This window comes from Oncorhynchus mykiss, chromosome 9, assembly GCF_013265735.2.
Source record: "Oncorhynchus mykiss isolate Arlee chromosome 9, USDA_OmykA_1.1, whole genome shotgun sequence".
NCBI lineage: Eukaryota > Metazoa > Chordata > Actinopteri > Salmoniformes > Salmonidae > Oncorhynchus > Oncorhynchus mykiss.
In genome coordinates this window covers 19,157,866-19,180,568 of record NC_048573.1, presented here as the reverse complement: position 1 = coordinate 19,180,568, position 22,703 = coordinate 19,157,866, and the positions used below count along the sequence as shown (strand labels likewise).

The following is a 22,703-nucleotide window of genomic DNA, read 5'->3' as shown; positions in this document are numbered from 1 at the left end:
CTGTCTCAGAGCTGTTACCTCTCTCATACTGAACTTAGTCTATACTCCACTTGCTCTTCAAGTTAACCATTTTAGTAACCAACAGTAAACCAACTCTTGATAAGGCCGCTTTATCTATTCATAGTTGACTGGAATCTGTTAAAATACACAAATAGATTTTTATTGGGTAATTTGACTTAGTGATTTGTAGTTCTTAGTCATACACAAACCCTGATTTTAAGTGTGATGTTAGGCCTCTAGAACCATTGACCTACTCAATAACAATATCATAGGAGGGCATTCTATCCATCTGTTCTACTGAGTGTAAATCCTGAATGAGAGATCACTAAAAGAAGACGACTGTATTGTGTTTGCTGTGTTTTCTCCATAGATGGTTTTGGCGAGGTGGAGTGGCTGTATGGTGATAGAAGCCCTCGTGGATGACAGTGTCATAGCATACGTGTTCCAAAAAGGTCACAACTATGACTTTCTTTTACAACAGTAGCTGCAGTGATAAAGAATAACGGATGCCAAACTTCAATAATAAGTACTTCATTTGTAATACATCTATAATGCTCAGAATCGACCTATAAAACAACTATTATGATTCAGTCCAGCCAGGACAATCTGTGAGACAGAGCTGTACTATACACATGAGGAGGACATGGGCGCGCCTGAATGAGGCATCAACAAAAATGACGCGTCCAGTTCGACCAATCACCTGTAACTCGATTGTTGAAGTGTTGTACACAGGGGTAGAGTTTTTCCACTCAAGACAAGTTGTGAAGAGGATGACAACTTTAAAGATGATCACACTGTGTCTGATATTTACACTTCTCGTAGAGATGGGTAAGGAAATCCTTAATATTTCTCTTATGTGATGTCCACACTTGATTTGGAGACACAGGGTTTTAAATTATTGTTTTACAGACACTTTGACAATCTAAAGTTGTATTTTGGGTAACCTATATCATAGTTACTATATTTTCATGTTCTCTAGTTGATGTGCTAGCTGGAACTGAGTCTTCATCCATACGTCAAGAGAGTGGTCTCATGTCAGCCAACGTTGGAGACACAGTGGTTTTGCACTGCTTTCAAGAAAGTGACATGGCAGTATTGTTCTCTTGGTACAAGCAAACCTTGGGAGATAAACTTCAACTCTTCTCAACTGTCAATAAGTTTGAAAGGAACGCAACATTCTACCATGAGTTTAAGGATAACCCTCGCTTCTCGGTGGAAAATGGCCAAGAAAAGAATCACCTAAGGATCTCAGACATGCAGCTGTCAGATTCAGGCACTTACTACTGTGGGAGCTCTTATAGCAATAAGATGGAGTTTGGAGAAGGAGCCATTGTCATTGTAAAAGGTAAAGAGAAATACTTTTTTAAAATCTGAAATTAGACATATACGGTGAAAATATGAGGTATTCTCTTAATCAGATGAGATTTTAATTTAACAAATGATCAGATAGAACACTTGTTATCGTGATATTCTAGAAAATCTATGGGTTAATTTACCTTTTTGTCGGTTTCAGGGTCCAGAAACATGACTGTGCTCCAGCAATCTGTGTCTGAGTCAGTCCAGCCAGGAGACTCTGTGACACTGAACTGTACAATACACACTGAGACCTGTGCAGGAGAATACAGTGTCTATTGGTTCCGACATGGCTCAGGAGAATCCCATCCAGGAATCATTTACACCCATGGAGATAGGAGTGATCAGTGTGAGAAGAGCCCTGGGGCTGGGTCTCCTACACAGAGCTGTGTCTTCAACCTCCCCAAGAGGAACCTCATCCTCTCTGATGCTGGGACTTACTACTGTGCTGTGGCCTCATGTGGGCAGATACTGTTTGGGAAAGGGACCAAGCTGGACATTGAGGGTAGGTTCATTTGCAGGCGAGGTCTAATTCTAAAGTCTCTTATCAAAAGACAGACTTTCAGATTAGACAATCTACAGAAATCTATGATCTATACTTAGTTCCCTCTATCACTGTTTTAATCATCACAGGCCATAGAGCAGACCCTCTTCTCTTGTTGTACTGCCTGGGTGTAGCATTGGCTCTTTCATTCATCCTGATCATTGCACTTGCTAGCATCATGTACAAGATGAACAAGAGAAAGTGCAGAGGTAAATGATTACAAAGTTACTATTCTTTGATATCACCATCTCTGAATGTAGCAAAAGTGGAAGACGTGGCAGGATTTATAGTCTTTTGTGTTGCTGTTCTCAGAACTGGTCTCTCAGACAAGAGGTCCTACAGTTTCCCAGACAGACGCAGGGGTAAGCATGAATCGTTCTGTGTTGTGATGAATTAGGACCTCAGTCAGCTCGCAAAAAAAACAATTACAATTAATGTTAAAAATATAGTTCTGTTTCTCACAGGCCGAAGATGCAGACAGTCTCCATTACGTAGCTCTGAATCTGAGCAACAAGAACAACAGGTCTAGAAGACAGAGAAGCAACATGGAGGAAGAGACGGTGTACTCTGGGATCAGACAGTAGAACTGGATGAATGAAACAGTTGTCATTGTATGCAAGATACCTCTTTAATAACTAGCTCTATATGAATGCTTCAGTAAAATGTGATAGACTCTTTCAAGTGTAATATGAAGTAAAAATAATTGAACGTATTACTTCTCTGTCCAACTCATTTTACATCTGATTTGCATGTGTAAAGATAAATAAAGCATTATCAACTGTTAACCTTTCTAGCGCAGGGGTTCCGCTAGCGGAACACCTGGACAGCATTCCGCTGAGAAGGCAGTGCTCGAAATTCAAAAATATGTTTTAGAAATATGTAACTTTAACACATTAACAAGTCCAATACAGCAAATGAAAGATAAACATCTTGTTAATCTGCCCATCATGTCTGATTTAAAAAATGCTCTACAGTTAAAGCACAACATATGATTATGTTAGATCACCGCCAAGTCGAAAAAACACACAGCCATTTTTCCAGCCAAGGATAGGAGTCACAAAAATCAGAAATATAGATAAAATGAATCACTAACCTTTGATGATCTTCATTAGATGACACTCATAGGACATCATGTTGCACAATGCATGTATGTTTTGTTCGATAATGTGCATATTTATATCAAAAAATCTCAGTTTACATTGGCGCCTTATGTGCAGTAATGTTTTGATTCCAAAACATCCAGTGATTTTAGCAGAAATACTCATAATAAACATTGATAAAAGATACTAGTGTTATTCACAGAATAAAAAGATAGACTTCTCCTTAATGCAACCGCTGTGTCAGATTTTTTTTTTTAAATACGGAAAAAGTATCATCTGAGAACGGCGCTCAGAACCCAAAACAGCCAGAGGAATAGACACCATTTTGAAATCAACAAAGTTAGAAACAACACCATAAATATTCACTTACCTTTGATGATCTTAATCAGAAGGCACTCCCAGGAATCCCAATTCGACAATAAATTACTGATTTGTTCCATAAAGTTCCATCATTTATGTCCAAATAGCCACTTGTTATTCATCCAGACAAAAACTCGAAAAGTTCCATTACAGTCCTTTAGAAACAAGTCAAACGATGTATGGAATCAATCGTTAGGATGTTTTTAACATAAAACAACAATAATGTTCCAACCGGAGAATTCCTGTCTTCAGAAAAAGCACTGGAACGGGAGGTAACTCTGTCGGGAGCGCGCGTCATGAGACCGAGCCACTATGCCAGACCACTGACTTAAACAGGTCTCATGAGCCCCTCCTTTATAGTAGAATCCTCATTCAAGTTTTAAAAGACAGTTGACATCTAGTGGAAGCCCTAGGAAGTGCAATATCGTCCATATCTCAATGTGCAGACATCATTCAAACAGATTTAGAAACTTCAGAGTGTTTTCTATCCAATACTAATAATAATATGCATATATTAGTATCTGGGACAGAGTAGGAGGCAGTTCACTCTGGGCATGCCATTCATCCAAAAGTGAAAATGCTGCCCCGTATCCCAAAAAGGTTTTAAGCTAAATGAATATGAATAAATTGAACTCAGAATGCATTCTGTTCACACTCCTCTGTGGTCATAGTTACAGTGACTTTCCAGACCTTTAACAGACCTTTAACACAGGAAGACTGACCTGCAACAACACACTGCACTATACTTTTCCTCTCAGGGCCAAAGTACTGTTCATACCCCTGAGTGCAACACTGGTCTCTAAACACAGTGCTTACAAGGTAAAGGTCAATGTTCTCATTTATGTGGAGTCAGGTGGTCCCATCCATCATGTTACAGAAAATACAATGCAGTTGTGGTGTAGGAGGTTTACTTTTTTGTTTTCTCTTTAAGACATAGGCCTACTGATTGCATGCCAAACACCCCCTCACATACTCAGCAACATATTTAAAGGTATTCTGCGGTCTGCTATGAACAAAACTATCTACACTGTGGTAAGGCCTGTTGGCTTCTACACAGGACCCTCTGTCGCTCTCTCTCTCTCTCTCTCTCTTTCTCTTTCTCTCTCTTTATCTCTCTCTCTTTCATGGGTTTCAGCAGGGTATCTCATTCAGTTGTATGACATACACTTTTGCTCTACATGTTGTCCTTTTTATCAACAATAGAACACCATTTTAATGAGGCAGCAAATGATCTATACATATTCTACAGAAATCTATGAAAAAACTAAATTAACTATTTATTGGGTCATTTGACCTAGATATATGAAGTCCGTAGTTAAACACAAACCATGGTCTGAAGTGTGATGTAAAGTATGATCATCATCTGGACCAAGAAGAAAAAGCCTCCTTCTAATTATATGATGGTAGGAATTTTATCTGTCAATACATTACAGAATAAAGTAAAGACTATTGACATGTTTTCTGTTTCTCTGTGTTATGAAGTGACTGTAGTCCATGGGAGTCGTACTAGTAGTTGGGACCTGGTTGGCCACATGTTATGACACTGTCATCCTCTAGGGCCTCTATGACTTCCACACAGTCACTTCATAACACAGAGAAACAGAAAACATGTCAATAGACAGTATGAGGTGTAGTTAGGTCACAGTTAGGTCATAAAGTTGTGCAACACAGAATCAAGCTATACAACAACATGAAAGTATGGTGTTTGTTCCATTTGTGGCCTACTGGGCCGCCTATCGAGTGTTCAGCCAATCAAATCTGACCATGAAAAACAGACGGTACCTTAGATTTTATTTCTATTGAACCTTTATTTAACTAGGCCAGTCAGTTAAGAACAAATTCTTATTTACAATGCGCCACCCTATGGGACTCCCAATAACGGCCAGATGTGATACAGCCTGGATTCCAACCAGGTACTATAGTGACAAATCTTGCACTGAGATGCAGTTCCTTAGACCACTGTGCCACTCGGCAGCCCTAAATGAACCAATGAACGCAAACGCAGGTTTCCATTCTTTTCTGTAGAGAGACTGCATTTTACACAGGTCAGTCTCGTCCCGTGAAAGAGCAAGCAAGGAAAATCAACTCCTCACCTTTCTTTTAATCTTGAAAGCATGTCAGTAACATCAAACTCAAATGACTAATGTTATACATGTTTACTATACATTTAAAGTGCTTACTATAGGTGTTTGGTAAATGTAATAAATGCAGTAAATATCGTTGTTTTTTACAGGTGCATCTCAAACTTTGGTTCTTATTCAGCCCACTTCTTCCCAGAATGCAAAGCTGGGCGACAATGTGACTATTGAACGTCACATAACAAGTGAGATCACAAACTACATGCTACGGTACAAACTCACCACTGGCATGGTGCTTCAGTACATCACTAAATCTTTGAAGAACCTGAGTGATGTGGTATTCTACAATGGATTTGATCATGGGTATCAAAGGATCACATCTTTACTTTGTCAAAAAGGTGCCAAAAACACCAGAGTTCACTTCCTCCTGAAAGCTTGACTTGCCTTCTACAGACATGAAGTGAGAAATACAATGTAAACCCCCTGTGTATGTCAAAGAGGACATATGTACCGGTAGTCTCAGCCACCAACCCCAATGAGAAAATACAAACCAGTAACTCTGACTGTACATCATTTGAAGGTCTGCTCTAACTATGGTATGCCACAGGACACATGTTAGATTGTAGTTTTTATCACATGTTTTATGCCTGTTCAGACAGCCAATAATATCACTCAGTTCAGAGTTTCCGCCTACTTCATAATGATTACCCAATGAGTATCATCATATAAAAGGTGCCCTGTTGTCAGACCCCTCACACTATACAGTTTAAAAAGGAAATTATGATTATATATTGGACAATCTTTTTGTTTTACGCCAATTTTGGTAAGTAAGAAAAATACATGTGGATCCTTTTAATTTTTTACATCATAGTGTTTTTGAATCCATTTGAATGACTATGTAGTCTGAATAATGATAATAATGTATAATTCTGTACTATAACTTTGTCTTTGATTTATTTTGTTTGTTTGCTTCACAGGTTGTGCACTTAACAAGGATGTAATCCAACCAGACCCTGTGATAGTTACACGCCTGGGACAAAATGTATCTCTCACTTGCTTTTGTCAATCTAATTTGATGGTCAGGGTCTCTTGGTTCAAGCAAACTGTTGGACAGAAGCCTCTTCTCATGGCATCATCATATTATCGCACTAAAACTAGTTTTTATTCCAAAAACTTTAACAAAGACTTTACTGAGACTAAACGTTTGAGTGTGAAGAGAGGATTTGACAGCTCTAACCTGACCATCTCCAAGACAGAGTCAGGGGACACAGCTACATACTACTGTGGTGTTATGGAAGAGGGCGAACTCAAATTTGCAGAAGGAACTTCTTTAATTGTCAAAGGTAACTTAAGTCGCAACCTAATGTGTGTTCATATAATGCTAAATGAATTAATCTAGCAGGCAAAGAAAATGTACACACAATGATCTTACTCACTCTCTTCAGGTTCAGAGTCCAACAGCATGTCTGTGCTCCAGCAGCCTGTGTCTGAGTCAGTTCAGCCAGGAGACTCTGTGACTCTGAACTGTACAATACACACGGAGACCTGTGCAGGAGAACACAGTGTCTATTGGTTCAGACATGGCTCAGGAAAATTCCATCCAGGAATAATTTACAACAATGGAGACAGGAGAGATCCGTGTGAGAATTGCCCAGAGGCTGGGTCTCCTACACAGAGCTGTGTCTACAACCTCCCCAAGAGGAACCTCAGCCTCTCTGATGCTGGGACTTACTACTGTGCTGTGGCCTCATGTGGGGAGATACTGTTTGGGAAAGGGACCAAGCTGGAAATGGACTGTTGGTGATATTTCTGACATTTCTAAAATGTTCTAATATTTTATCCATGCTTGAACAAAATGTCCTGAATTTCCTGTCTGTATTTCCACAGATGGTTGTAAGAAGGAACGTGTTCTCTTGGTGTACTGCGGCGTAGCGTTGGCTCTTTGTGTCATCATCATCATATTCCTTGCTTGTGTTATGTATAAGAGTACCAAGAAAACCTTTCTGCTGTGCGGAGGTAAGAGTTATCATTAACCACAATATATGCTTAAACTGTTGGTGCAGTATACATTACATGTTTTAGTCATGAAACTGGGTTAATTCATTTTATGTTGATGTTGATGATGATGATGATTCCTTCATCTTTGTCTAAAAGGAACGCATCCTCAGCCAAGTGGTCTGACAGTCCCCAGTTCTCATGACCAGGTATGCAGACCTTATAGTGAACTACTCACTTATAGTGAGTATTACTTTGATGAACTGTAAACAGATCCTTCTATCAAATTTCCAATTTCAGTCTTTGGAATTTGCTTTGTTATTCCTCTTAGGATCAAGAAGATGATGACACACTCACGTCGGTCCATTACGCTGCTCTGAATATCATCCACAAGAAGCCAAAGACCCAGAGACAGAGGAGCACCATGGAGAGAGACACAGAGTACTCTGGGGTGAGGTGCTAAAACATGGACAAAAACATAGATTGATCTCCTCTAAGACTTGCATAGCTTTTTCTGTTAAACACTGTGTTTATATCATTATAATTGTGTTGCAATTGCTTATATTCTGTCTAACTCCTTTTTACATTACTGTTGTGATACTGTTGCCCATTTTAGATCAAATAAAACATGAATTCACTGTAATTTTTATGTATTGTTTGATATTCACTCATATTCTTCAAGTTTAACTGGTAAGTTTGCATGGACATTGCATCCTGATTGCATGGTATGCAGAATAGGACATTGCATCCTGATTGCATGGTATGCAGAATAGGACATCGCATCCTGATTGCATGGTATGCAGAATAGCATTCGTAGCTTTCAGTTGTCTCAAACTCTCTTTTTAAGCTGTATCCTGTATCAGATCTCTGTGGCGTTCTGACAGCCCTAAATGGATTTTCCACTCAGCTTAACTCATCTTTAAACCCCAGAAATGACCATCAGTCCTCACCACACACTGTCTTCACACACCTCAGTGCATCAAAACCACAAACATCCACGTCACTAAGAGCACAACTCACTCTCATCATGAGAAAAGCCTGAACTAAAAATATACTTTTTAGCCGAGTATATTTTGAAGGGAGCTGATAGTGTCGAACATATCATCCAAATATGACAATGTACACATTGTAATTAAGACGTTTTCGCAAACAATAGAAAATGTGAATATGCATATGTGCAGGTTGAAGTGGTGTACTTCATTTCTCTTTCAATAGGTTGCAACAATGTACATAGAAGTCCTCATAACTGCTTTAACTTCAGAGTTGGCAGCAACTTTTAGAATTGTCCAGATGTTAACCTTTTTCACTAAGAATCATTGAAAATGTACTTTCCCGTGATATATCATGTGTGTAGTCATAATACCTGTCAACAAAGGTCCAATAAAGACAATGTTCGTTTAAGAATCTTTAACGAGGTAATTGATTACATGCATATTAGACATCTCATGTTATAAATCCATTTCAGAATCATAGCGTCTCTTGCATCCAACAGTCTAGGTAGTCATCATCACTGGATCATTACTAACATCAACTAAGTTATTATAAAGTGTAGCTTCGTTACCAGGAGGAGCCACACAATCATTCAAAATAAAATGGGTAGCAGAGTAATCTCTATATGATGAAGACAATGACTCATGTGTTTGTGTGTAATTTTCAATTGAATTCTAGGGAGTAGTTGAATAGGTATGGGAAACAACCTATTTATTTAAGTAATCTCTCCTCTGTGATGTGTTGTCCTCTTTAAGTTGTGTTGATAGCATGTCAATCACACCCACCCCCACACAACAAGTTCACAGGTACTCTGCAGACTTCCGTAAACCCAAGAAGAGATTGTGTCTACGCTTTAGTCAGGTGGGCCTGCTGGCTTTGTGCTGACAGGTCCCTCATACCTGCTCTCTATGACTCTATGTGGTTTTCTGCAGGATGTCTATGTGGTGTCATTGTTGTTCTCACTTTACTTGTTGTTCATGTTTCCCATGACAGTTTACATCCAAAGCAAAACTGTTATTTATTAAACTGACTCAAATATATATGTGTGACCCGTTTCAGGAAACAAGGCATATGTCGCAAGTCACTACTTTAAACGTAAACGAGGCATTTAAACGTTTTATAGTATTCTTATCTCAATGTGTTTTTTTTGCCAGAAATGCCATCTGGAACTTGTGCACTTTCATGTGCCTAATAACACACTTTTATAAATATGAATACAAAAAATATTACGAGCCTATCTATTGTTTATCCACAATATTTTTTTATCTGGACACTTCCTATTTTTGATATTGCTAATATGCAAATATGCAAGTAGCTATGTCACTGTAGCTTTTACACCTTCCAGCAGGCCCACCTGTATCCTGTGCAGGTGACAAATAAACTTAGATTTTATTTCTTATAGTGTGTGTTTATCAGAGACAGAGGGTGTGAACGATGCTGAACAGGTGTAGACAAAGAAGAGGTCTCCAGTAGGTGTTCCAAAAAATTCAAAAGGTTATCAACTTTCAAAGCAGATTTACTTTCCCAGATTTACTTGATCCTCAACTGCAGTGTATGATATTTCATTTTGACCCATGTAAAAAATCACCATTTCAAATGTTGCCACATAAGACCGAATTGAGGTGGTCGGTCAAATGTACATATAATTCCCATGACCCTCCCCTGTACTGTAAAATAAATGTAACACCCTCCCCAGTCACAGAATTAACTCAAAATAATGTTTACGACCACAAATGACAATAACTGTAGCGACCCTGCGTTTATAAATGTGGATATCAACTTTGCCACTTCCGCATGCTTTTGTGGCACAGTAGATAACACACAGGGCTACGAGCCAGGATGTTGAGGGTTTGCCCACCACCACAGACGAGCTCACTCTCCCTGCCTGTTTCATTACACTACGATCAGAGCCGGCTGCAAGCAATGATCAACTAGAGGGAAATCTGATTTTCAAAATGTTGATGAAATATTTATAATTCTATAAAATATATTCAATGAATTTTCCACCAACATGTTATGGTGCCAATGCACCACACAACCAATAAACAAAGCATACCGATCTTGGGCACTTCAATGTCATGGTTTGCATTTTCAACACCACAATAAATAGACAATGTCATTCTTGACAAACAGAAAAAACATCCCTCCCTTCCCGGTATCAAATCAAAATAAAAATCTAATTGGATTAGTCTCATGTGCCGAAAACAACAGGTTTCACCTTACAGTGAAATGCTTACTAACCAACAATGCAGTTCAAAAAATACGGATAAGAAAAAGTAATAAAAGTAACGAGTAATTAAAGAGCAGCAGAAAAATAGCAATGCGATACTACAGTGCCTTGCGAAAGTATTCGGCCCCCTTGAACTTTGCGACCTTTTGCCACATTTCAGGCTTCAAACATAAAGATATAAAACTGTATTTTTTTGTGAAGAATCAACAACAAGTGGGACACAATCATGAAGTGGAACGGCATTTATTGGATATTTCAAACTTTTTTAACAAATCAAAAACTGAAAAATTGGGCGTGCAAAATTATTCAGCCCCTTCACTTTCAGTGCAGAAAACTCTCTCCAGAAGTTCAGTGAGGATCTCTGAATGATCCAATGTTGACCCAAATGACTAATGATGATAAATACAATCCACCTGTGTGTAATCAAGTCTCCGTATAAATGCACCTGCACTGTGATAGTCTCAGAGGTCCGTTAAAAGCGCAGAGAGCATCATGAAGAACAAGGAACACACCAGGCAGGTCCGAGATACTGTTGTGAAGAAGTTTAAAGCCGGATTTGGATACAAAAAGATTTCCCAAGCTTTAAACATCCCAAGGAGCACTGTGCAAGCGATAATATTGAAATGGAAGGAGTATCAGACCACTGCAAATCTACCAAGACCTGGCCTTCCCTCTAAACTTTCAGCTCATACAAGGAGAAGACTGATCAGAGATGCAGCCAAAAGGTCCATGATCACTCTGGATGAACTGCAGAGATCTACAGCTGAGGTGGGAGACTCTGTCCATAGGACAACAATATTGCACAAATCTGGCCTTTATGGAAGAGTGGCAAGAAGAAAGCCATTTCTTAAAGATATCCATAAAAAGTGTCATTTAAAGTTTGCCACAAGCCACCTGGGAGACACACCAAACATGTGGAAGAAGGTGCTCTGGTCAGATGAAACCAAAATTGAACTTTTTGTCAACAATGCAAAACGTTATGTTTGGCGTAAAAGCAACACAGCTGAACACACCATCCCCACTGTCAAACATGGTGGTGGCAGCATCATGGTTTGGGCCTGCTTTTCTTCAGCAGGGACAGGGAAGATGGTTAAAATTGATGGGAAGATGGATGGAGCCAAATACAGAACCATTCTGGAAGAAAACCTGATGGAGTCTGCAAAAGACCTGAGACTGGGGCGGAGATTTGTCTTCCAACAAGACAATTATCCAAAACATAAAGCAAAATCTACAATGGAATGGTTCAAAAATAAACATATCCAGGTGTTAGAATGGCCAAGTCAAAGTCCAGACCTGAATCCAATCGAGAATCTGTGGAAAGAACTGAAAACTGCTGTTCACAAATGCTCTCCATCCAACCTCACTGAGCTCGAGCTGTTTTGCAAGGAGGAATGGGAAAAAATGTCAGTCTCTCGATGTGCAAAACTGATAGAGACATACCCCAAGCGACTTACAGCTGTAATCGCAGCAAAAGGTGGCGCTACAAAGTATTAACTTAAGGGGGCTGAATAATTTTGCACGCCCAATTTGTCAGTTTTTGATTTGTTAAAAAAGTTTGAAATATCCAATAAATGTCGTTCCACTTCATGATTGTGTCCCACTTGTTGTTGATTCTTCACAAAAAAATACAGTTTTATATCTTTATGTTTGAAGCCTGAAATGTGGCAAGAGGTCGCAAAGTTCAAGGGGGCCGAATACTTTCGCAAGGCACTGTATATACAGGGGGTACCGGTACAGAGTCAATGTGGAGACTATATACAGGGGTACCGGTACAGAGTCAATGTGGAGACTATATACAGGGGGGTACCGGTACAGAGTGAATGTGGAGACTATATACAGGGGGGTACCGGTACAGAGTCAATGTGGAGACTATATACATGGGATTACCGGTACAGAGTCAATGTGGAGACTATATACAGGGGGGTACCGGTACAGAGTCAATGTGGAGACTATATACAGGGGGGGTACCGGTACAGAGTCAATGTGGAGACTATATACAGGGGGGTACCGGTACAGAGTCAATGTGGAAACTATATACAGGGGGGTACCGGTACAGAGTCAATGTGGAGACTATATACAGGAGGGTACCGGTACAGAGTCAATGTGGAGACTATATACAGGGGGGTACCGGTACAGAGTCAATGTGGAGACTATATACAGGGGGGTACCGGTACAGAGTCAATGTGGAGACTATATACAGGGGGGTACCGGTACAGAGTCAATGTGCGGGGGCACCCGTTAGTTGAGGTAATATGTACATGTAGGTAGAGTTATTAAAGTGACTATGTATAGATGATAACAACAGAGAGTAGCAGCGGTGTAAAAGGGGGAGGGCAATGCAAATAGTCTGAGTAGCCATTTGATTAGATGTTCAGGAGTCTTATGGCTCGGAGGTAAAAGCTGTTTAGAAGCCTTTTGGACCTAGACTTGGCGCTTCGATATCGCTTACCGAGAACAGACTTTCACTAGGGTGGCTGGAGATTTTGAATTTTTTGGGGGGCCATCCTCTGACACCACCTGGTATAGAGGTCCTGGACGGCAGGAAGCTTGGCCCCAGTGATGTACTGGGCCGTTCGCACTATCCTCTGTAGTGCCTTGCAGTCGGAGGCCGAGCAGTTGCCATACCAGGCAGTTATGCAACCAGTCAGGATGCTCGATGGTGCAGCTGTAGAACCTTTTGAGGATCTGAGAACCCATGCCAAATCTTTTCAGTCTCCTGAGGGGGAATAGCTTTTGCCGTGCCCTCTTCACGACTGTCTTGGTGTGTTTGGACAATGTTAGTTTGTTGGTGATGTGGACACCAAGGAACTTGAAGCTCTCAACATGCTCCTCTACAGCCCCTTGATGAGAATGGGAGTGTGCTCGGTCCTCTTTTTCCTGTAATCCACAATCATCTCCTTTGTCTTGATCACGTTCAGAGAGAGGTTGTTGTCCTGGCACCACACAGCCAGGTCTCTGACCTCCTCCCTATTGGCTGTCTCGTTGTTGTCGGTGAACAGGTCTGCACTGTTGTGTCATCGGCAAACTTAATGATGGTATTGGAGTCGTGCCTGGCCGTGCAGTCATAAGTGAACAGGGAGTACAGGAGGGGACTGAGCTCGCACCCCTGAGGGGCCCTCGTTTTGAGGATCAGAGTGGCGGATGTGTTGTTACCTACCCTAACCACCTGGGGGCAGCCCATCAGGAAGTCCAGGATCCAGTTGCAGAGGAAGGTATTTATTCCCAGGGTCCTTAGCTTATTGATGAGCTTTGATGGCAGTATGGTGTTGAACGCTGAGCTGTAGTCAATGAATAGCATTCTCACATAGGTGTTCCTTTTGTCCAGGTGGGAAAGGGCAGTGTGGAGTGAAATAGAGATTGCATTATCTGTGGATCTGTTGGGGCAGTATGCAAATTGGAGTAGGTCTAGGGTTTCTGGGATAATGGTGTTTATGTGAGCCATGACCAGCATTTCAATGCACTTCATGGCTAAAGACGTGAGTGCTACGGGTCAGTAGTCATTCAGACAGGTAACCTTAGTGTTCTTGGACACAGGGACAATGGTGGTCTGCTTAAAACAAGTTGGTATTACAGACTTGGACAGAGAGATGTTGAAAATGTCAGTGAAGACACTTGCCAGTTGGTCAGCGCATGCTTGCAGTACACGTCCTGGTAATCCGTCTGGCCCTGTGGCCTTGTGAATGTTGACCTGTTGAAAGGTCTTACTCACATCGGCTGCAGAGAATGTCAACACAGTCTTCCAGAACAGCTGGTGCTCTCATGCATGTTTCAGTGTTATTTGCCTCGAAGCTAGCATAGAAGTAGTTTAGCTCTTCTGGTACACTTGTGTCACTGGGCAGCTCTCGGCTTTGCTTCCCTTTGTAGTCTGTAATGGTTTGCAAGCCCTGCCACATCTGACGAGCGTCAGAGCCAGTGTAGTGCGTTTAGTCCTCTATTGGCGCTTTGCCTGTTTGATGGTTCTTTGGAGGACATAGCGGGATTTCTTACAAGTTTCCGGGTTAGAGTCCCGCTCCTTGAAAGCGGCACGCTTGCCTTTACCTCAGTGCGGATGCTGCCTGTAATCCATGGCTTCTGGTTGGGGACGACTTTTTCGATGCACTTATTGATTAAGCCAATGACTGATGTGGTGTACTCCTCAATGTCATTGGAGGAATCCCGGAACATTTACCAGTCTGTGCTAGCAAAAACAGTCATGTAGCTTAGCATCTGCTTCTTCTGACTATTTTTTTATTGATCGAGTCACTGGTGCGTCCTGCTTGAATATTTGCTTGTATGCAGTAATCAGGAGGATAGAATTATGGTCAGATTTGCCAAATGGAGGGTAAGGTAGAGCTTAGTATGTGTCTCTGTGTGTGGAGAAAAGGTGTTCCAGAGTTTTCCTTCTCCTCTGGTTGCACATTTAACATTCTGATAGATTTGGTAAAACAGATTTCATTTTCCCTGCATTAAATACAACTCATTCAATGCGGTCTTAGTGCCCGACTCAGTCTGTGGTGGTATGTTATCAGCTACAAAAAAAATACAGATGAAAAATCTCTAGGTAGATAGTGTGGTCTTCAGCTTGTCATGAGATACTCTGCCTCAGGCGAGCAACAGCTTGAGACTTCCTAAGATATTGTACACCAGCTGTTATTTGTAAAAATGCATAGTCCGCCGCCCCTTGTCTTACCAGACGCCACTGTTCTATCCTGCCGGTACAGCGTATAACCAGCCAGCTGTATATTGATAGTGTCATTGTTCAGACACGACTCCGTGAAGGATAAGATATTACAGTTTTGAATGTCCCGTAGGTAGTTTATTCATCTTCTGCGTATGTCATCCATTTTTTTTCTCCAAAGATTGCACTTTTGTTAGCAGAATGGAAGGACAACACAATTGGTTGGGGACAGGTAAAACGTCAGCCGACGCCATCTTAACATATTGAAGGCTTGACTTGACAGTCTCCGAATGTCATTCAACTTTTTGGTGTTTTGTAACAGATATCTCTTTCCATTCATACATTTGTTGCTGAACAATTTAGAATGCTTGATTGCTTGATGTTATTTGTCAACAAAAAAATACATATAAATTAATGTATATTAAGTGCCTTGGGAAAGTATTCAGACGCCTTGACTTTCTCCACAATCTGTTATGTTACAGCCTGACTACAAATTTGATATTCAAAAAAAAATAATCAGCAATCTACACACAATACCCCGTAATGGCAAAGCAATAATAGGTTTTTAACACCACTTTATTTTAAGAATGTGAAATGTCAGAATAACAGTAGAGAGAATGATTTATTTCAGCATTTCTTTCTTTCATCACATTCCCAGTGGGTAAGAAGTTACATACACTCAACTAGTATTTGGTAGCATTGCCTTTCAATTGTTTAACTTGGGTCAAACATTTCAGGTCGCCTTCCACAATCTTCCCATAAGATGGATGAATTTTGGCCCATTCCTCCTGACTGAGCTGGTGTAACTGAGTCAGGTTATTAGGCCTCCTTGCACACACACACTTTTTCTGCCAACAAATTTTCTATGGGATGGAGGTCAGGGCTCTGTGATGGCCACTACCATACCTTGACTTTGTTGACCTTTTTTGCCACAACTTTGGAAGTATTCTTGGGGTCATTGTTCATTTGGAAGACCCATTTGTGACCAAGCTTTAACTTTCTGACTGATGTCTTGAGATGTTGCTTCAATATTTCCACATAATTCTCCTACCTCATGATGCAATCTATTTTTTGAAGTGCACCAGTCCCACCTGCAGCAAAGCACCCCCACAACATGATGCTGCCACCTCCATGTTTCATGGTTGGGATGGTGATCTTCGGCTTGCAAGCCTCCCCCTTTTTCCTCCAAACATAACAATGGTCATTATGGCCAAACAGTTCTAGTTTTGTTTCAAAGTACGATCTTTGTCCCCATGTGCAGGTGCAAACTGTCGTCTGGCTTTTTTATGGCAGTTACTGAGCAGTGACTTGTTTTACTGTAGATATAGATACTTTTGTACCGGCTTCCTCCAGCATCTTTACAAGGTCCTTTGCTATTGTTCCTGGATTGATTCGCACTTTTCGCACCAAAGTACGTTAATCTCTAAGAGACAAAATGCGTCTCCTTCCTGAGCAGTATGACGGCTGCGTGGTCCCATGGTGTTTATACTTGCGTACTATTGTTTGTACAGATGAACGTGGTACCTTCAGGCCTTTGGAACTTGCTCCCAAGGATAAACCAGAATTGTGGAAGTCTAGAATTTCTTTTCTGAGGTCTTGGCTGATTTCTTTTGATTATTCCATGATGTCAAATGAAGAGGCACTGAATTTGAAGGTAGGCCTTGAAATACATCCACAGGTACTCCTCCAACTGACTCAAATGATGTCAATTAGCCTATCAGAAGCTTCTAAATCAAATCAAATCAAATCAAAAGCACTGACATAATTTTCTGGAATATTCCAAGATGTTTAAAGCACAGTCAACTTCGTGTATGACCCACTGCTGACCCACTGGAATTTTTATACAGTGAATTATAAGTGAAATATTCTGTCTGTAAACAATTGTTGGAAAAATTACTCAATTACTCTCATGCGCACAGTAATCTCCTAACCGACTTGTCAAAACTATAGTTTGTTAAGAAGAAATTTGTGGAGTGGTTTAAAATGAGTTTTAATTGTAACTAGGGGGCAGTATTTTCATTTTTGGAAAAATAACGTTCCCGTAGTAAACGTGATATTTTGTCAGGACAAGATGCTAGAATATGCATATAATTGACAGCTTAGGATAGAAAACACTCTAAAGTTTCCAAAATATTGTCTCTGAGTATAACAGAACTGATGTTGCAGGCGAAAGCCTGAGAAAAATCCAAACAGGAAGGGACTCTTATTTAGAAGGCTCTGCATTCCTATGCGTCCCTATTGAGCAGTAAATGAGATATCAACCAGATTCCTTTTTCTATGGCAACCCTAATGTGTCTAGTGTCACAATACATAGTTTCAGGCTTTTATTTTGAAAAATGAGCCTGAACGTCAACATTGCGTCAGTGGTCAGCTGAAGTCTCTCAGAGTGTTTGGTGCGTAAAGGACATTGTTTTTCTCTATCCTACTAAAGAAGCCACCAGTCCCGATTGATATATTATCGAATAGATATTTGAAAAACACCTTGAGGATTGATTATAAACAACGTTTGCCATGTTTCTGTCGATATTATGGAGCTAATTTTGGAATATTTGTTGGCGTTTTCGTGACTGCAATTTCCGGGCGATTTCTCAGCCAAAAGTGAAGAACAAATGGAGTTATTTCGCCTACAAAAATAATATTTTGGGAAAAAAGGAACATTGGCTATCTAACTGGGAGTCTCGTGAGTGAAAACATCCAAAGCTCATCAAAGGTAAACGATTTAATTTGATTGCTTTTCTGATTTCCGTGACCAAGTTACCTGCTGCTAGCTGGACAAAATGCTATGCTAGGCTATCGATAAACTTACACAAATGCTTGTCCAGCTGTGGCTGTAAAGCATATTTTGAAAATCTGAGATGACAAGGTGATTAACAAAAGGCTAAGCTGTGTCTCAATATATTTCACTTGTGAATTTCATGAATAGGAATATTTTCTAGGAATATTTATGTCCATTGCGTTATGCTAATTAGTTTCAGCCGATGATTACGCTCCCTCATGCGGGATGGGGAGTCACTAGAGGTTAATGACTCCAACCTAAGTGTATGTAAACTTCCGACTTCAACAGTATATCAAAAGTTTGGGGACACTTAGAAATGTCCTTGTTTTCCATGAAAACATACATGAAATGAGTTGCAAAATGAATAGGAAATATAGTCAAGATGTTGACAAGGTTATACATAAGAATTTTTACTAAAAATAATTGTGTCCTTCAAACTTTGCTTTCGTCAAACAATCCTCCATTTGCACCAATTGAAGCCTTGCAGGCCTTTGGCATTCTAGTTGTCAATTTCTTTGAGGCAATCTAAAGAAATTTCACCACATACTTCCTGAAGAACCTCCCACAAGTTGGATGTGCTTGATGGGCACTTCTTACGTACCATGCGGTCAAGCTGCTCCCACAACAGCTCAATAGGGTTGAGATCAGGTGACTGTGCTGGCCACTCAATTATAGACAGAATACCAACTGACTGTTTCTTCTCTAAATAGTTATTGCATAGTTTGGAGCTGTGCTTTGGGTCATTGTCCTGTTGTAGGAGGAAATTGGCTCCAATTATGCACCATTCACAGTGTATGGCATGGCATTGCAAAATGGAGTGATAGCTTTCCTTCTTCATGATCCCTTTTACCCTGTACGAATCTCCCACTTTACCAACACCAAAGCAACCCCAGACCATCACATTGCCTCCACCATGCTTGACAGATGGCGTCAAGCGGTCTAGCATCTTTACATTTTTTCTGCGTCTCACAAATGTTCTTCTTTGTGATGCTAAAACCTCAAACTTAGATTTGTATGTCTATAGCACCTTTTTTCCAATCTTACTTTGTCCCGTGTCTGTGTTATTTTAACCATCTTAATCTTTTATTTTTATTGGCCAGTCTGAGATATGGCTTTTTCTTTGAAACTCTGCTTAGAAGGCCAGCATCCCGGAGTCGACTCTTCACTGTTGATGTTGAGACTGGTGTTTTGCGGGTACTATTTAATGAAGCTGCCTGTTGAGGACTTGTGAGGCGTCGGTTTCTAAAACTAGACACTCTAATGTACCTGTCCTCTTGCCCACTTGTGCACCAGGGCCTCCCACTCATCTTTCTATTCTGGTTAGAGACCGTTTCTGCTGTTCTTTGAAGGGAGTAGTACACAGCGTTGTTCATGATCTTCAGTTTCTTGGCAATTTAATTTCTCAGAACAAGAATAGACTGACAAGTTTCAGAAGAAAGCTCTTTGTTTCTAGCCATTTTGAGCCTGTAATCGAACGCACAAATGCTGATGCTCCAGATACTCAACTAGTCTAAAGAAATACATTTTTTTCCTTCTTTAATCAGAACAGTTTTCAGCTGCGCTAACATAATTGCAAAAGGGTTTTCTAACAATCAATTAGCCTTTTAAAATGATAAACTTGGATTAGCTAACACAACTTGCCATTGGAACACAGGAGTGATGGTTGCTGATAATGGGCCTCTACGCCTATGTAGATATTCCATTAAAAATCTGCCTGTTTCCAGCTACAATTGTCATTTACAACGTTAACAATGCCTATACTGTATTTCTGATCAATTTGATGTTATTTTAATGGTCAAAAAATGTGCTTTTCTTTCGAAAACAAGGACATTTCTAAGTGACCCCAAACTTTTGAACAGTAATATATATATATATATATATATATATAGATACTAGAATGCCCACCCAAATCACACCTCGACCTGACCAAATTGAGAAATAAAAAGGCTCTCTAAGGTCAGGGCGTGACATTGTGTATGCTCCCATAAAGCAACAGCTGGGAAATAGTCTTGTTTGATTATTTTAACCTATCATATCTACTGTGTAATTGTGTCAGTATCACATAAAAATGTGCATTTTATTTAAAAAAAATATGCATTTATTTATTGAAAGTCTGAACAGCAATATCTACATCATCAACATGTCAAAGGCTGTCATATGGATATTTTACTTTTAAATTATGTCACCTAAACTGACGAGCACTGAAACATTTGAGCAGACAGTAAACCACATTTGTGTTTTTAAAGCTGAAGGATTACGAAACTGAATCATTGAATGAATCTATTTACTGGTGAGGTAGATGATGAAGAAGATGGTCAGACAGCAGAGGAGAAATACAATTCTTATGATGGAGAAGAGGACAAGGATCCTCATATCTTCTTTAGTCGCCACTTGAATATCCCTAAGATGTGAATGTAAGTCATTGAGGAGACATTGTATTTTACAATAACCACCTGTGTATGTAAATATAGTGTTATTGTCATTTTAACAAAGGATCAAAAGAGGTTTATCTTGAATTTCCAGCTTCCTGAACAGTATCTCCCCACATAAGGCCAGAGCACAGTAGTAAGTCCCAGCATCAGAGAGGCTGAGGTTCTTCTTGGGGAGGTTGTAAACACAGCTCTGTGTAGGAGACCCAGCCACAGGGCTCTTCTCACACTGATCACTCCAGTCTCCTTGGGTGTAAATTATTCCTGGATGGGATTCTCCTGAGCCATGTCTTTACCAATAGACACTGTGTTCTCCTGCACAGGTCTCAGTGTGTTTTTTTTTACAGTTCAGAGTCACACACAGACTGCTGTGGCTGAGTAAAAATAGAAATGTTCTATAGAACATGCCATCATAATAAAAGTAAGTAAAACATATCCATCTCTCCAATAATAAAACATGTTCACAGTGGTGCGAACATCCTAACAGCTATTATCTTCTTCAAAACCAGTGTCTTGAGTGGAAAAGTCTACCTCTGTAGAACAACACTTCTTAAATTAGGTTATTTTGTTTCTGATATGCATTCTGCGGTATCTTGTTTGGCATTTCAGAAGATTTCAGGGTTTCCACAGTGAGCAGCAAGGATATGCTGAAGGTAGACTAAGTGCCCCTGTGGTAACCTGACCTAACTCAGATTACAAGAAACCGGATGGACAGCGCTGAGTGTCCTTTTGGGCTGACACTATTGTGTTTATCTTCTATGATCTATGCTTCAAATGTAGTACAGTGAAGATCAGAATTACACTTTTTGGATGAAGAATGAAGTTTAGCAAAAGCCTGGACTTGATTTTAAGAGGACAGATATTGTTGTTTTAATAACCCCCTCCCCTTTAGGCAGTGGGGAACGGACATGGCATTCTACGCCTTATGAGAAGCCCCAAGGATTTATTATTGTATATTTTTTAATATAAATGTCATTTTAATATATATTTAATTTTTTCAATAATATTACAATTATTTTATTATTATATTCTTATTTTCAGTGACATGCTGATCTCATCAGTTTGTGCTTGAAAGGAAAGGGTTAAAACTGAGGAGAAAAAAGATACAATCAGGATTTTTCTTTGGTGGTCTCTGAGCAGATAAATCTAGCTAGATTTCACCAATGGCTAGGCCCTCAGAAGCTCAATAGAAGGTATCTGCCATTCAACCATATTAGATCAGAATTTTGAAGTGACAGTAGAATCTACCAATCACATTTCGACTTGTAGGTAACCTTTGTCGTTCTCGAAGGCGCACATTTAACTGTGCAATGGCGAGCAGTAGTTTTCCCACAGTCTAAGATAGCTACTTTTTGTTGTAGGCTAGTGTGCGGCGGCTGCTGTAGCTGGTATTATCAAAGATGATGTTGAAGCTAATTTTTTTGCAATGAACTTTGAACAAGAAGTTGTTTAAAATTATCATCATCTGGTGAAAGGAACAGTTATTTTATTGTAGCTTGCTTGCTGTTGTTAGCTATCTCTGAAACTAGTTGTTCATGCTCTTTAAACATTGTTGCATTTCAACTTTAGATCAATGGTTAGTGTGTGTGCTTAATGTGATAACGATGTTTGCAATGGGAAGTAATAGTTGTACATTTCGATTGGTAAATGTTTAGCCTAATGGTTGTGTTTTTGTGTTCTTATGATTGAGACCTACTGGCTTATTATGTCCTAATGAATGGACTGTTTATTCTATAACATCATGCTGTGTGTGACTGCTGTCTTTCTATCAGTCTGTGTTTTACAGAAAGTGCACTCTCCTACATGGAGTGAGCTGGTAGGTATTACGGTTGCTGTCCTTTCAGCATCATGAGCCTGTCAAACTCACATCCTTTGATGTGTCATTGTTTTCTCTTTGGGTGATAGTGACGGTGTTAGGCTACCATAGGTTGTGTAAGCAATGTGTTTGTTATTGCTGTTAACGTTAGTGTGGGTGCTGTTTCCCCCTCTGAAAGCCTAGGTCCAAAAGCTACGGTAAACCCCTGCCTTTAAGGTATATTATGTCACTGCTCCTGCCAATCGCAAGAGTTCCTAAATTCCGCAATCTATTGGTGCAGTCAAAAGAGTGCCCCCTATTGGCAAACCAGACAAACCACTACCAATATCAGCCGATAGTTACCCACTCCAGGAGGTCCTTTAGCCCACTACAATA

General features: G+C 40.1%; 2 protein-coding genes across 2 annotated transcripts; both read left to right on the top strand.

Moving 5' to 3' along the window:
• The first annotated feature begins 770 nt into the window (after nucleotides 1-770).
• On the top strand, nucleotides 771-2,524 carry LOC110512425. The gene is made up of 6 exons (XM_036987515.1): nucleotides 771-828; nucleotides 980-1,345; nucleotides 1,514-1,858; nucleotides 1,987-2,106; nucleotides 2,210-2,259; nucleotides 2,362-2,524. Exons 1-6 carry the CDS (start codon nucleotides 771-773, stop codon nucleotides 2,479-2,481), a joined length of 1,059 nt encoding a protein of 352 aa, XP_036843410.1. The 3' UTR covers nucleotides 2,482-2,524.
• Nucleotides 2,525-6,190: 3,666 nt separating this feature from the next.
• On the top strand, nucleotides 6,191-7,934 carry nitr3 (novel immune-type receptor 3). The gene is given in 6 exon segments (NM_001124300.1): nucleotides 6,191-6,258; nucleotides 6,413-6,778; nucleotides 6,881-7,231; nucleotides 7,323-7,451; nucleotides 7,590-7,639; nucleotides 7,762-7,934. Coding segments are annotated over 6 exon segments (1,071 nt in total). The 5' UTR covers nucleotides 6,191-6,215; the 3' UTR covers nucleotides 7,894-7,934.
• The last annotated feature ends 14,769 nt before the right edge of the window (nucleotides 7,935-22,703 follow it).